Source organism: Lampetra planeri, chromosome 55 (assembly GCF_965212315.1).
Source record: "Lampetra planeri chromosome 55, kcLamPlan1.2.h2, whole genome shotgun sequence".
Classification (NCBI taxonomy): domain Eukaryota; kingdom Metazoa; phylum Chordata; class Hyperoartia; order Petromyzontiformes; family Petromyzontidae; genus Lampetra; species Lampetra planeri.
The window spans coordinates 3,884,296-3,899,649 of NC_136161.1; the positions used below are offsets into that span (position 1 = coordinate 3,884,296).

General features: G+C 53.4%; 1 protein-coding gene across 1 annotated transcript; it reads right to left on the minus strand.

Moving 5' to 3' along the window:
- Positions 1–449: 449 nt before the first annotated feature.
- On the minus strand, positions 450–13,394 carry LOC144735481 (uncharacterized). Its single transcript, XM_078617881.1, has 3 exons — positions 12,323–13,394; positions 3,086–3,548; positions 450–1,752 (listed from the first exon to the last, which is right to left on the minus strand). The coding sequence occupies exons 1-3, from the start codon at positions 13,307–13,309 to the stop codon at positions 527–529; spliced, it is 2,676 nt and encodes an 891-aa protein (XP_078474007.1). The 5' UTR covers positions 13,310–13,394; the 3' UTR covers positions 450–526.
- Positions 13,395–15,354: the final 1,960 nt, after the last annotated feature.

The following is a 15,354-nucleotide window of genomic DNA, read 5'->3' on the forward strand; positions in this document are numbered from 1 at the left end:
GGCGAGTGGCAGTTTTTTTTTCGCCAGTGGGCAGTGGTGGTGTGGCGACGCTTCTCTGCGGTGAGTAACGTCGTCCTTATAACGACAGCGGCGCTGCTGCTGCTGCTGCCACGCCTCTCTAGAGAGAATTAACGGCGTGCCGCTGGGCGCGTTCCGAGATTTGGCAGTGAACGGAAGCAACCCACCGACCCACCCACCTACCTAACGACTCAACAAGCCACCCAACAACCCATCACCCACCCGACAACCCACCCAACGACCCACCCAACCGCCCCCCCACCCCCCCCACCGTGTCATTCCTCGCACCAGCCAAGCACCGACATCTCCGGCGCGACAACCACGCCCCCCTTCCCCCCCCCCTCCCCAACCGCCACCCCCCCTGACCAACCCCCCCCCCCCACCTCCAATTCCAAGCCCCCCCCCCCCCCCCCCCCCCCGATTTTTGTGGCCGGCACCATCTCGCGGTCCGGGCCTCCGTCGCCGTGCCGGCTTGTTGACCGCCAACCCTGCCGGTTGCCCCCAGCCCTCAGCCGCTGAGCCAGTTCTTGTGAGCGCCGCCGCCGGCCAGCGAGGAGCCGTCCGGCGACGGCGCCGAGTCGAAGGAGAACTCGAAGCCGGCGCCGTCGAGCAGCAGCTCGCTGTGGATGATCGAGTCGACGTCGCAGTCGAGGCTCCCGTTGAACATCTCCACGTCGAGGTCGCAAGGGAACCTCGGCTGCTGCTGCTGCGGCTGCTGCTGCTGGTGGTGATTCAACTGCTGCTGCTGCTGCTGCAAGAAGCCCGCGTCGCCGTTGGGCAGCGACGAGGAGAAGGGGCCCGTGGCGGCCTTGTGGAAGGCGGGCGAGGAGAGGGAGTTGCCCAGGTGGCTCGTGGCCGTAGGCAGGGACGACGCCGACGCCGCCAGCTCCGCCATCCTCTGCTGCTGCTTGTGGAGCAGCAGTAGCTGCTGCTGCTGCTGCCTCTGCTGCTGCTGTTGCTGCTGGTGGTGGTGGTGGAGCTGCTGCTGGTGGTGGTGGAGGTGGAGGTGGCGGCCGAGGTTCGGCGTCGCCTGCGACATGAGCGGGTCGGCGTGCGTGAGCATCGCCTTGTTCATCCGCGGCTCGTCGTCGCCATCCAGCATCAGCATGGCCGCGGCCAGCGACGACGACGGCGGCAGCGGCGGTGACGCCGCGGCCAACGCCGAGTTCTGCTGCTGCTGCTGCTGCTGCAGGGAGAGGCTCAGCGAGTCGAGCAGCTCGTCCATCATGGCCTCGTTGAGGCCGAAGCCTAGCCCGTGCTGGTCGTCGTCGTCGTGGTGGTGGCGGTGTCGGCGGTGGTGGTGGTCGGCCACCTCGGCCCGCGAGCCACCGAAACCCATGGCCTGCTCGGCGCAGCCGGACGTCACCATGGCTTCTTCGTCGTCGTCGGCGTCGTCGCAACGACCGCCGCCACCCTCCTCCTCCTCCTCGTCGTCGAGGCGGCGGTGGTGGCGGTGGTGGTGGTGGTGGTCCACGGCCGACAGATCCGGCAACAGCGAGCCGCCGACGCCGAAGTCGCCGTCGTCGTCGTCATAGTCGTCATCCAGGTCGGAGGAGTCGCGCTTGCGGCGGGCGGGAGCCGGGGAGAGGGGCCCTCCCCCTCCGCCCCCCCCTCCTCCCCCGCCCCCCACGCCCCCCGCGCTCAGCGTGCTCAGCGTGCTGGCGTCCGAGCTGGCGCGCGTGCGGAACTGCGTCCACGCGTCCAGATCGTCCGGCGGGCCAGGGCCTCCAGTGTCTACGAGGTCGGGGGGTTGGGTGAGGTGGGGGGGTGAGGTGGAGGTGGGGGGTGAGGTGGGGGGGTGAGGTGGGGGGGTGAGGTGGGGGGGTGAGGTGAGGTGGGGGGTGAGGTGGGGGGGTCAGGTGGGGGGGTGAGGTGAGGTGGGGTGTGAGGTGGGGGGTGAGGTGGGGAGGTGAGGTGGGGGGGTGAGGTGGAGATGGGGGGTGAGGTGGGATGGGCGAGGTGCCGAGGCAGGTTAGAGGCACACAGTCCACGATCACCACACAATCTCCGGTCATCATCCTGGCAATAGCTGCGGCTTCTGGCTGGCCATCGAACCAAGACGGTTACCGCACAGACACCCACGCCCATACAGACCCACACAGACCCACAGGTGGGCACGGTGGGCTACGTACGGTGCGAAAGAAGGTCAACGTACACAACAACAATAGCAACCGACATTCGCCACTAAGTGGCGGTGACGTCACCACGACGCTTGTGCCAGGCTAGGTGCACGTTGAGGCCACGTGAAGTGTCGAACAGCCTGCTGGCAGGAGGTCACGGGGCAGACCCAGGTGCCACGGGTCGACTGACTGAGATGAGTGGCTGATGCACCACCTGTGCCCCCTACTGTGCCAACTTGCTGTGCTTTCGCCACTCGCTGATACCAGTCATCGGCAAGTCCACTCAGACCCACAGATTAGCACGGTTGGCTAAGTACGGTGCGAAAGAAGTTCAACGTACACACACAGACACAGAGACCCACAGCCACCCAGACCAGAGGTCGCAAACGGGTTTTGATTTCTTACCCGTACCCGGCCGCACCAGGGTCGCAAACGGCTACCCGTACCTGGCCAGGTACGGGTAGCCGGGTATCGGGTAGGGTACGGGGATCGGGAACCTGATTGCGACCTCTGGGATGAAGCCATGTTGCAGGCGGGGGTGGGTTGATTCTAGGAACTTGAATTGTGAGAAGAGACAAGACGTTGGGAAATGAGTGACAAACGGTGACTCACCAGTGACTCACGGTCTACTCGTACCCGTACCCGGCCACACCAGGGTCGCAAACGGGTACCTGTACCCGGCCAGGTACGGGTAGTCAGGTATCGGGTAGGGTATGGGTATTGGGTACCCGATTGCGACCTCTGACCCAGACCCATAGAGACCCAGAGCCACCCAGACCCATAGAGACCAACAGAGACCCACAGAGACCCACAGCCACCCAGACCCATAGAGACCCACAGATTACCACGGTTGGCTAAGTACGGTGCGAAACAAGTTCAGCGTACACACACTACATGCGTACGTGGCACCAAGAGCATCGCGGCCGCTCACCGCCCTCGCCACTCACCGAGCGAGAACGAGAGGATCCCCGCCCCTCCAGTGACTCCCCCCGCTGCTCCCCCCGCGGCCGCCGCTCCCCCCACCACCCCCGCGGAAGCCGCGGCCGTGGCGGTGGTGGCCACGGTGGCGGCCGCTCCCTTCTTGCGCGCCGCCTTGCTGCGGCTGCGCGCCAACTTTCCGTTGCTGGCGTCCATCGACGTCGCCCGACGGCGCCCGGGTTTCGAAGCCCGGGCCGCCAGCGCGGCCGACGCCGCCGACGCTCCGCCGGGGCCCGCCGGCGAGGAGATGGAGGAGGTGGACGTGGCAGCGGACGACGCCGCCGACGACGACGAGGAGGAGGAGAGGGAGGCGGAGGAGGAAGGGTCGGAGGCGCCGGGAGCGCTCACCGTCCACCAGGAGCTCTTGCCGGGCCCCTCGTTCTGGACGCGGACAAAGCGGCTGTGCAGGGAGAGGTTGTGGCGGATTGAGTTCTGCGGGAGGGACAGGGAGGCAGGGAGACAGCGAGGGACAGGGAGGGAGGAACAGGGAGGGAGAATTAGCTGTATTCATCACTACAATGCACAATTTATCACAGTAATGGAGGCAGAACTGCTTCTTGTTGTCGTTGTGTTTAGTTTGTTGTCATTCCCCCACCACCTCCCGAATTGCGCGGTTGGCTACGTGCGGTGCGAAAGAAGTTCAACACCCATACACACACACAGAGGACCCACAGACACCCAGACCCACAGAGACCCACAGACACCCAGACCCATAGAGACACACACAGAGACCCACAGACACCCAGACCCATAGAGACACCCACAGAGACCCACAGACACCCAGACCCATTGAGACACCCATAGAGACCCACAGACACCCAGACCCATAGGGACCCATAGAGACCCACAGACACCCAGACCCAGAGACACCCACAGACACCCAGACCCACAGAGACCCACAGACACCCAGACCCATAGAAACACCGACAAAGACCCACAGACACCCAGACCCATTGAGACACCCACAGAGACCCACAGACACCCAGACCCATAAACACACACAGAGGACCCACAGACACCCAGACCCATAGAGACACCCACAGAGACCCACAGACACCCATACCCAGAGACCCACCCAGAGACCCACAGATTAGATTACACACACACCACACCATATACTGCATGTGCGCGGGATAGAGTGTTGTCCCCCCCGTTCATTTCTCTCCGGGTTGCTCCGGTTTCCTCCCACGGACAAACGCTCACCGATTGGCTGAAAACGGCTGAACATATAGAGGGCAGCAGAGCTGGGGCAACTCCTTGTAGTGCTGGCTCCTGACCGCCTGGCTGCTGCTGCTGCTGCTGCCTGCCAGCTTTGCCTGTGGCTGCTCAGCGATTGTGAGATGCAATCTGCATGAACGGCCACCATACAAATCGTGCATTGTAGCGATGATTATAACCGCAATGGCGCCACGGTGGCTAGGAGATGTTAACTACCTCGCCTGATACGCAGGAGGCTGTGGGTTCGATCCCGACCCTGACGTCTGCTCCTTTATATATGGGAGTCAGCGTCTCTCTCTCTCTCTCTCATCATCATCACGGTGGCTAGGAGATGTTAACTACCTCGCCTGGTACGCAGGAGGTCGTGGATTCGATCTCGATCCTGACGATGCCTGCTGCTGTATATTTGGAGTTTGCGTGTCTCTCTCTCATCATCATCATCACGGTGGCTAGGAAATGTTAACTACCTCGCCTGGTATGCAGGAGGTCGTGGGTTTGATCCCGACCCTGAAGATGCCTGCTGCTGGATATTTGGAGTTTGAACATCTCTCTCTCATCATCACGGTGGATAAATGTTAACTACCTCGCCTGGTATACAGGAGGTCGTGGGTTCAATCCCGACCCTGAAGATACCTGCTGCTGTAGATTAGGAGTTTGCGTGTCTCTCTCTCATCATCATCATCACGGTGGCTAGGAGATGTTAACTACCTCGCCTGGTATGCAGGCGGTCATGGGTTCAATCCTGACCATGACGTCTGCTCCTGTATATTTTGGAGTCAGTGTCTCTCTCTCTCTTTCCCCGTGGTCGCGTGGATTTGTCTCCGGGTCCTCTGGTTTTTCCCTTCACATTTATAATCAACGTCACCCTGGAGTGAGAAATCCATTGCAGAGCTGCGCCTTAGCTCTTGTCTGCGCTCTCTCTCTCTCTCTGGTATGGAATTCAGGAATCCATTCCCACGGGATGCCACATGCGCCTGCCTGGGGTTCATTTCTTGTTTCATACCCTACCTCTAATTAATCTGACAAACAAACAAAGGAGTTGAACTCTTTCAGGACCATCAGGATATCGGGTTCAGCCACATCTGGCGGAAAAAATAAAAAAAACCTCGGCCTGCCCACATCTCCATTATTTTGCTGCTAGAAATGTACGAATGCCGAGGGTCACTTTGTTGAGCGGCTATCATTTGTGGTAGGCGGGTTCGCTTCTGCAATAGTAAGTAAATATAATAAAATGATCACGACGTTTCGATTGCAACACAAGCAATCATCCTCAGGTGTGAAAACCACCGCCACTTTTTTCAAATTTTCTTGCTGTGGTTTTCACACCTGATGATGATTGCTTGTGTTGCAACCGAAACGTCGTGATAATTTTATTGTTTTATTTTTTATTATTTCCCTTCTACGTGACTTTACCGAAAGAACCAAAAATATAGTTTGTATATATTTTTTATTGTTATAGAATTTTTTTTATCACATTGGTAACCCAAGTGACGTTACAAATGATTACAATCTAAGCTCCTCGGGTTTCTCACCTGGTTATAAATAAAACGAAGCCACACTACTGTATGTATAGGTCGCGTAATTATATTACACCACACGAAGTGCTCGCCAGAAACTAACCACACACTCACACACTACCTCGCTGCCGATCCCATCACGGAGCTATAAACCATCATCACACGGCACTCCGCCAGTCATCCTCGCCGCAGCAGCAGCGGCTTTTGGATCAGCAGTCGTGCGCTGCCAGATGATGTATACACTACACTATACACTACACTACACACGACAACTATCACAACTTTATACACTACTATACCCTATACTATACACTGCTATACACTACACTATACACTATACTACACACTACTATACACTATACTACACACTGCCATACACTACACCATACGCTACTTTATACTACTAAACATTATATTATTCACTACAATATACAATACTATACACGACACTATGCACTACACTATATACTACACTACACTATACACTACATTTACACGATACTATGCACCACACTATACACTACACTATACACCGCACACTATACACTACACGATACACTACTATACCTTACACTATACACTGCTTTACACCACACTATACACTACACGATACACTACTATACCCTACACTACACACTGCTTTACACCGCACTATACACTACACTATACACTACTATACCCTACACTAGACACCGCTTTACACCGCACTATACACTACACTATACACTACACTACTATACCCTACACTATACACTGCTTTACACCGCACTATACACTACACCATACGCTACTTTACACTACTATATATTACACTTTTGGCTGGCCATCAAACAAAGACGGTGGTCACCGCATCATCGCTCGGCACTTTCAGATGCGCTTCTGCGGCCGTCTGTAACGCTCCTTCCCTTCCTTCCGATCTTAGGAAGCCACTGGAGCTATGCACTTTAAAATCATCCAGATTAACAAACTAATTTGTTTATAACTGCGTTTTGTTGTTCTTGTGTTAGTTTGTTGTCCTTCAAACGCACCTCCGATTAGCACGGTTGGCTACGTATGGTGCGAAAGAAGTTTAACATACACACACTATACACTACAATACACACTACAAAATACACTACGCTATACACTAGCATACACACTACACTATACACTACAATACACACTACACTGCACTATACACTACAATACACATTACGATACACACTACACTATAATACACACTACACACTTCAATATACACTATACCAGGGGTCTGCAACCTTTAAGACATAAAGAGCCACTTGGACCCGTTTCCGAAGGAAAAAATAAACTGGGAGCCGCAAAACCATTGCAACTATTAAAACAAATATAACACTGCATATATTGTTTCTTACCTTATTGCTATATACAGGATCGTGCAGTCAGCTGTCAATCTGAATAAAAAAAGGACTTTTTCACTTAACAATGTAAAATATATTTTTGCAAATTAATAGCTAAATTACCTGGTTAATGGGATTTTTGCTCCTGAACCTCAGTGCACAGTGTCTGCACATCAGGGCTGTAAGACGTCACCTTCATTTTCACACAGGCTTGCAAGCTGTCATCTGTGAGGCGTGATCGATGTTTGTTTTTAATATAGTTCATGTTGGAGAAGACCTGCTCACATACATATGTGGAGCCGAAGATCGACAGGACTCCAAATGCATACTTTTTCATGTTTATATAAGTGTTGGGGATGGCATTCCATGTTTCGAATACAAGTTTGTCCTGTTTGGGAAGGTTTTCAATATCACTCCATTTATGATTCTGAGCCAGAATGGCCTTCTGACGGGCAACATCCTCAAGAGTAGCGGTCAAGCATTTGAACTTGGACACCCATATATCTTTGTCGGCTATATCGGCCAGTTCCATCTCAAGATCAGGTTGACTTACACCTGCAAATGCAGTCATATTCAATAGGGATGGATCGATCGCCAGGGGAGTGACAGGGAAGGATAATGTCGTTTTTTCTTCTCTGAACTCACAGAATCGTTTCCCAAACGAACTTTGCATTGTGGTGATTGCAGACTTGAAATATTCCAAATTTATCGTATCATGACTTTGTTTGAACTCTCTCAAAGAGGGAAAGTGAGACAGTGTACCTCTCTGTAAATCTTTGACAAACACTGTCAACTTGCGCTCGAATGCCAAAACCTCCTCCAGCATGTGCAGGGCTGTGCCTCCTTTCCCCTGAAGGGTTGTATTTAGCGTGTTTAGATGTGCTGTCATGTCTACCATAAAATGTAATTTTTCCAGCCACTCTGGCTGTTCCAGCTCAGCAAAGGTGAGCTCTTTGCTGCCCAGGAAGGTTTTTACTTCTTCCAAACATGTGACAAAGCAACGGCAACGTTATTGCCTGTCACCGGGCGGGCAGTGTGGAGCGGAGCGGCGACCTGTCAGCAGCGGCAACGCCAGAGCAGGTGTCACAGTGCGCCTCCTCCCCTCGCTAGCATCCGCCCCGGAGCCGCGGTCAAGGTTCAAAAGAGCCGCATGCGGCTCCGGAGCCGCAGGTTGCCGACCCCTGCACTATACTATACAATACACACTACAATAGACATACCACTATACACTTCAATACACACTACACTAAACACTACATTATACACTTCAATACACACTACACTATACACTACATTCTACACTACACACTACACATTACACTATACACTACAATACACACTACACTATACAATACACTACAATACACACTACACTATACAATACACATTACACTATACACTACAATACACACTACACTGTACACTCATTCTACACTATACACTACATTCTACACTATACCCTACACTATACACTACGATACACACTACACACGCGCGTATATGGCAGACACCAGCCCTCCCACCTTTGACCGGAAAACACAGGCAGCAAAGGTCACCCAACAACACAAGGGGTCAAGAGGTCAGTCGTCGCCATGACCTTAACATGTAAACTCGTAATCGGCGGCCTCTCAGCTACCATGAAGGGCCCAGTGCCCGAACCCATCGCCTGTTTAAGAACCTCCTATACTACACTATTCAATACTATACACTACACAATACACTACACTATACACTACACTATACAATACTATACACTATACAATACTATACACTACACTATACAATACTATACACTACACTTCTATACACTACACAACTATACACTGCACTATACTATTCAATACTATACACTATACTATACAGACGCTGTCTTTCCGACAGACCTGTTCTTCACCTGAGGACGGCTGCTTGCGTTGTGGCCGAAACGTCGTGAGATTTATTTTATTATATTTATTTCATTTTATTATTTCCCTTCTACGTGACTTTACCGAAAGAACCAAGAAGATGAATCCCTGCAGTCACGAAAGCTTTAAATCGAAAAACTATACTATACACTTCACTATACACTAAACTAAACACTACACTTCTATACATTGCACAACAATACACTACACTATACACTGCACTATGCACAAAATATACACTCATATACACTACACGATACAACAAACTGCATGACACACTACCATACACTACACAACTATACACTACACTAAACACGATACTATACACTACTATACACTGCACTATACATGTACACTACACTATATACTATGGACTACACGATACAACATAAACTACACTATACACCACACTATAAACTCCTATGACCGGACCCGTTGCCCGTTTGCGAACGTTTACTTTCGAGGTCACACAAGAGCGTCGTCGTCACTGACGCACACAATGATTAGTTTTCTGCGCACCGCAGCCAACACACCAGCAACACCGGAATTGCCAAATTACCGTAAGACCTCTCGCTCGCCACGTTTAGGTTATTTAGATTGTTTGGCTGCTACGAATTTGCCCAGGTTTTAAAACGTAGACTTTTGCGACCAATGTTATTCCTGATGGTTTGTTTTTGAGGGGGTGGGCTGTTTTGGGTTGGGTTTATTCTCCAACACACAACTGGTTAGTGCTGAACTAGGATACTACTCTATACACTACACAATACACTACACTATACACTACACGATAATTGTAAACGTTGTAGTGGGTTTACTCTCCAACACACAACCGGTTAGTGCTGTACAAGTACACTACACTATACACTACACTATAATTGTAAACGTTATAGGGAGTTTACTACCCACCACACAACCGGTTAGTGCTGTACTAGTACACTACACTATACACTACACTATAATTGTAAACGTAATGAATTGGCCATGTTCTGTTTACGTGACAAACCCTCATACTAATTGGCTATGCCGGGTGGTGGCGGGTTTGACGACACGTTTCATATTTACGCGATCTAACCCAAAATAAACCCTATTTATGTACACATTTCCAAGTTATAAGGCCACTTTGTTGAACTATCATCTTGTGGCCAGGTCGCTTTTTAAACAAAAGTTAACACCTCAGTGGGCTTTGCCTGGTAAGATAAAAATAGTCTTCGGATTCCTCTGGTATAAATAAATGAAATTCATTTCCGATATATGGTGTAGTGTATAGTAGCGTAGTGTAGTGTATCATAGTATATAGCGTAGTATATAGCGTAGTGCATATTGTAGTGTATGTATGTTGAACTTCTATCGCAACTTACTTAACCAACCCTTCTCCCCCCACCCAACAAAGATCCCTCATATAGCCTTAACAGACTGTAGGGGCAAGTGCTGTTAGCAAGCAGCACCTACGAAGGCCGGCACGGCACACGAGGTGATGGGTGGCCAGCACCACGTCCGACCGCCTTTGTCTCCCCAGTGACGATGTTTTACACACCGCACCAGGTACTCATTTGAGGCTGAGTCGACCTAGGGGAGGTTCAGATAACTGTCACTGGTGTTGGCCGTGAGCGAGAATCGAGCACGGGTCGCCGGGTTCGTAGCGCAGCGTAGCGCTGACCGCTACACCGCTCCCCACACTAACAACGGCCATTCACCACTAAGTGACGGTGACATAGTGACGGTGACATCACCACGGTGCATGTGCCAGGTGCACTTTACGGCCTTGTGAAGTGTCGAAGGCTCGTTGACAGGTCACGGGACAGACCCAGGTGCCAAGGGCTATCTGACTGAGATGACTGGCTGATGCACCACCTGTACCCCTACTGTCCCAGCTTGCTGTGATTTAGTCGCCCGGCGCTCCGCTCGTTGTTGTGAGCGTCGCTCCACTGCCCTCCGCTGTTGCTGGAGGGCGACTTGCCTCCAACTGCCCAGTAGCCTCAAGGTGCACCTAGCCTGGCACTGCCCAGGAGCGTCCTTCAAGAGCCTCCCCTCCACAGAGGCCGATCTTGGCACCGCTGGTACCGGTCTTCGGCAAGTCCACTCAGCTCCACATCCTCCTGTACCGCATCAGCTCCATCTCTTCTCTAGCCCGTGCCGTGCCCGTTTAGCCCCTTCTATGGGGCCAAACAGAAGCTGCTTGGGCAAGTGGTGACTGGGGCATGCGGGCCAGATGACCCAGCCACACATGACCCAGCTCCCAACACTTTCTCACACACGTGCGCACACTCACTCCCAGCATGAGGAAGACTATCCATTTACATTTGGCGGAGGATCGCTCCTCTGAACAAAACAGTTGCACGGTTCGGTTTGCAAATGCCAGTTCACGTTTCAAGTCGATGTTCCAAAACATCTAGATATATATTTCATGGAAGTTGGTTCGTAAGTATGGGTGTTCGTAAGTACGGGTGTTTGGAAGTACGGGCGTTCGTAATTTCGGGTGTTAGCAAGTGTGTGTGTTCGCAGGAACGGGTATTAGTAAGCGTGTGTTCGAATGGCGGTTGTTGGTGTGTTCGTAAGTGCGGGTGTTAGTGTTAGTGTGTGTGTTCGTAAGTACAGGTGTTAGTAAGTGTGTGTAAGTACAGGTCTTATTAAGTGTGTGTGTTGATAAGTACGGGTGTTAGTAAGTTTGTGTGTTCGTAAGTACGGGTGTTTGGAAGTGTGTGTGTTGATAAGTGCAAGTGTTTGGAATTACGGGTGTTAGTGTGTGTTCGCAAGTACGGGTGTTCATAAGTACGGGTGTTCGCAAGTACGGGTGTTCGCAAGTACGGGTGTTAGTGTGTGTGTTCATCTCAGTCAGTCGACCCGTGGAACCTGGGTCTACAGGGTTAGTAAGTGTGTGTGTTCATAAGTACTGTTGTTTATAAGTACAGGCGTTCGTAAGTACGGGGTTAGTAAGTGTGTGTGTTCATAAGTACAGTTGTTTGTAAGTACGGGTGTTCGTAAGTACGGGGTTAGTGTGTGTGTTCATAAGTACAGTTGTTTGTAAGTACGGGTGTTCGTAAGTACGGGCGTTCGTAAGTACGGGCGTTCGTATGTCAGGCGTTGGTAAGTGCGGGTGTTGGTAGGTACAGGCGATTGTAAGTTCGGGCGTCCGCAAGTCGAGGCATCCGCAAGCGCGGGCATCCGCAAGCGCGGGCATCCACAAGTCAAAGCGCTCGCACCAACCTCACCTTCCACCCGGCCGAGCTGTTGCTCTCGCCCTTGTCGCGGAAGTAGGGCACGCTCCGCACCATCCACTCGTAGATCTGCGCCAGCGTGAGCCTCCGGTCGGGCGTGCTCTCGATGGCGTGCGTGATGAGCTCCGCGTATGACAGGTTCCCCCACGCGTTGCGCCTCGAAGACGTCTTGCGCGGCGGCACCGCCACCACCACCGCCGCCAGGCCCGGCGACACCGCTGTGCCGGGGGTGACGGTGCCAAGGGCTACGGCACCCGCAGTTCCAGCCGCTGGTGGTGCCACCGCAGAACCCACGGTTCCGGTGGCACCCGCTGAACCCATTGAGCCCAGGGACGCGGGCAGTACGGACGCAGATCCTACAGATTGGGCAGCACCAGCAAATCCTACAGATTGGACAGCACCAGCAAATCCTACAGATGCAGCAGCAGACCCTACAGATGCAGCAGACCCTACAGATGCAGCAGACCCTACAGATGCAGCAGCAGATCCTACAGATGCAGCAGCAGACCCTACAGATGCAGCAGACCCTACAGATGCAGCAGCAGACCCTACAGATGCAGCAGCAGACCCTACAGATGCAGCAGCAGACCCTACAGATGCAGCAGCAGACCCTACAGATGCAGCAGCAGACCCTACAGATGCAGCAGCAGACCCTACAGATGAAGCAGACCCTACAGATGCAGCAGCAGACCCTACAGATGCAGCAGCAGACCCTACAGGACCCGCAGCAGACAGGAAGAGCCCTCGAGGTGCCAAAAGATCCCCAGGAGCTGAGAGCGACTCCACTGCTCCCATCATCATCACGTCAGCGGCCGCCTTAGCTGGTGTCGCTACGACCATCAAAACTACCGCTCCTCCTCCTGCACCTCCACACAGTCCAGGTTCGACTCCAGGACCAGGGGCAGCAGTGGCAGGAGGCGGCTGAGGCTGAGAGGGTGGTGAGGAAGAAGACGCTGGCGGCAATATGGTCGTTATCATCATCTGGAGCTTGGGGGTGCCATTATTATCATCGTCGTCGTCTTCGTCATCATCCTCGTCCACCTCCTCGTCGTCGTCGTCTTCGGCCGCCGGCGACTCGAGCGACGCCTCCTCCGTCTCGTCGGCCTCGGGCCGCCGCAGCGGCCACGTGCACGACCTGGGACGCGCCTGCGGGGCGAAGAAGTCCGCGTCCGAGTTGGAGACGGGACCACGGGTCTCACCTCGTCCTCCATCTCCTCCTCCTCCTCCAACACAACCACCACCTCCACCACTACCTCCACCACCACCAGCTGCTTCATCACCACCACCTCCTGCTCCACCACCACCTCCATCACCTCCATCACCACTACCACCTCCACTACCACCACCACCAGCTCCTCCACCACCATCACCAGCTCCACCACCACCACCACCTCCTACTCCATCACCACCTCCACCACCACCACCACCTCCACCACCACCATCTCCCTCCTCCTCCTGCTGCTGCTGTTGCCCAGACGCTGCGAGTAGGCCTCGCGAAGCCTCCATCGCGTCGCGAGCGCTCAGCCGCCTTCAAACCCCCGACCCGGCCCCGGCCCCGCCCCCACCCCGCCGAGGTGTTGAGCGAGCCGCCCCGCGAAAGGATCGGGAGCCGAAACGTCGCCTCCGTCAGCCGCCAGCAGCCCGCCTCTCCCGCTCAAACGAGACGCCAACGCGACTCGTAAACAAGGGCGGCCATTTTGTGTGGGGGGGGGTGTTGAGGGAGGGTGCGGGGCTGGGGTGAGTTGGGGGGGGAGGGGGCGGGGCGGGGGTGAGTTGGGGGGGAGGGGCCGCTAGGGGGGCGGGGCAAGGGTGAGTTGGTGGGGAGGGGCCGCTAGGGGAGGCGGGGCAAGTGTGAGTTGGGGGGGAGGGGCCGCTAGGAGAGGGCGGGGCTGGGGTGAGTTGGGGGGGGAGGGGCAGCTAGGAGGGGGGCGGGGTTAATCGCGTTTTGTATTTCTTAGTGCGGATTGGCTGAGCGCGCGCGGCCAATCGGATCGCGCGCGCCGCCGCCCGAGGCTTATCCGTTGTGCGGTTTGCGAAGCGGTCGGCCGCGCTGTGGTGGTGACGTCATCTCCCCCCCACCCCTCCCCACCCGCCGCCGTGAAGCCCCTCCTCCCTAATTAATATTCAGTATAGGCCGCTAGGCGGTGATGTCATCGGCTTCCCCTACGCAGCCCCCACACCAACAGTGGCGTGCGCGCGCAGCGCAGTGAAGGCCCACCCCCCTCATGAATATTCAGTATACCCTGGTACGCGGTGACGTCTCCACGCGAAGCCCCGCCCACCTCATGAATATTCATCACTTGCCACTGAAATTATCCGCAAATAAATGTTTGACTTAAAACTTTGGTGACTGCAGGAATTCATATTCTTGGTTCTTTTCGGTGAAGTCACGTAAATAGAAAACAAAAAAATATATAAATACAAAATTAAAATTAAAAAATAAATTTAAGAGAATAAGTTTAAAATAATAAAATCAACTTATTATTAAAATGTTATTTTTATTATTTCAATAAAAACACTTTTTTTTACAAGACTATGTACAAATAAACACAGCGATTTTAATCTCAGCAGATATAAGGCCCACCGAGGTATGAACTTATTTTTCAGAAGCGACTTAACGTGTGGACATTTATTGCAGTAATGCAAAATAATCTAAACGCCCGTTTCTAAATAATTAATATTTCCCGCCTAATTAATATTTAAGAGAGTGACGTCACCACCAGCACGCGGTAATCACTAAGTCCCCGCCCACCTAATTAATATTCATTAAAAAAACCCCCAAGAGACGGTGACGTCACCGCAACAGCTGAGGTAAGAGGGGGTCGATCCCCGGTGACGTCACCGTCTTGGCTGGGGGGGGGAGGGTGGAGTTATGTTAATGAGATGTGGGGGGAGGAGGGATGGGGGTGTTGAAGTGACCGAAAGCGCTCATTGGTCAGAACGCGCGAGTAGACACGCCCCCTACTCCTCCCTCCCTCCCTCCTACCTCATGAATAATTAATGAGCTCCGTGTTTACAAACAAAGC

Bases quoted from the DNA above. Each gene is read 5' to 3' on its own strand.
- LOC144735481 (XM_078617881.1), bottom strand. From the start codon at position 13,309: ATGATGATAACGACCATATTGCCGCCAGCGTCTTCTTCCTCACCACCC. The intron at 3,549-12,322 runs GTGAGGTTGGTG...TCCCTCCCGCAG, and splicing joins ACAGCTCGGCCGGGTGGAAG to AACTCAATCCGCCACAACCT. The intron at 1,753-3,085 runs GTGAGTGGCGAG...CCGACCTCGTAG, and splicing joins GATCCTCTCGTTCTCGCTCG to ACACTGGAGGCCCTGGCCCG.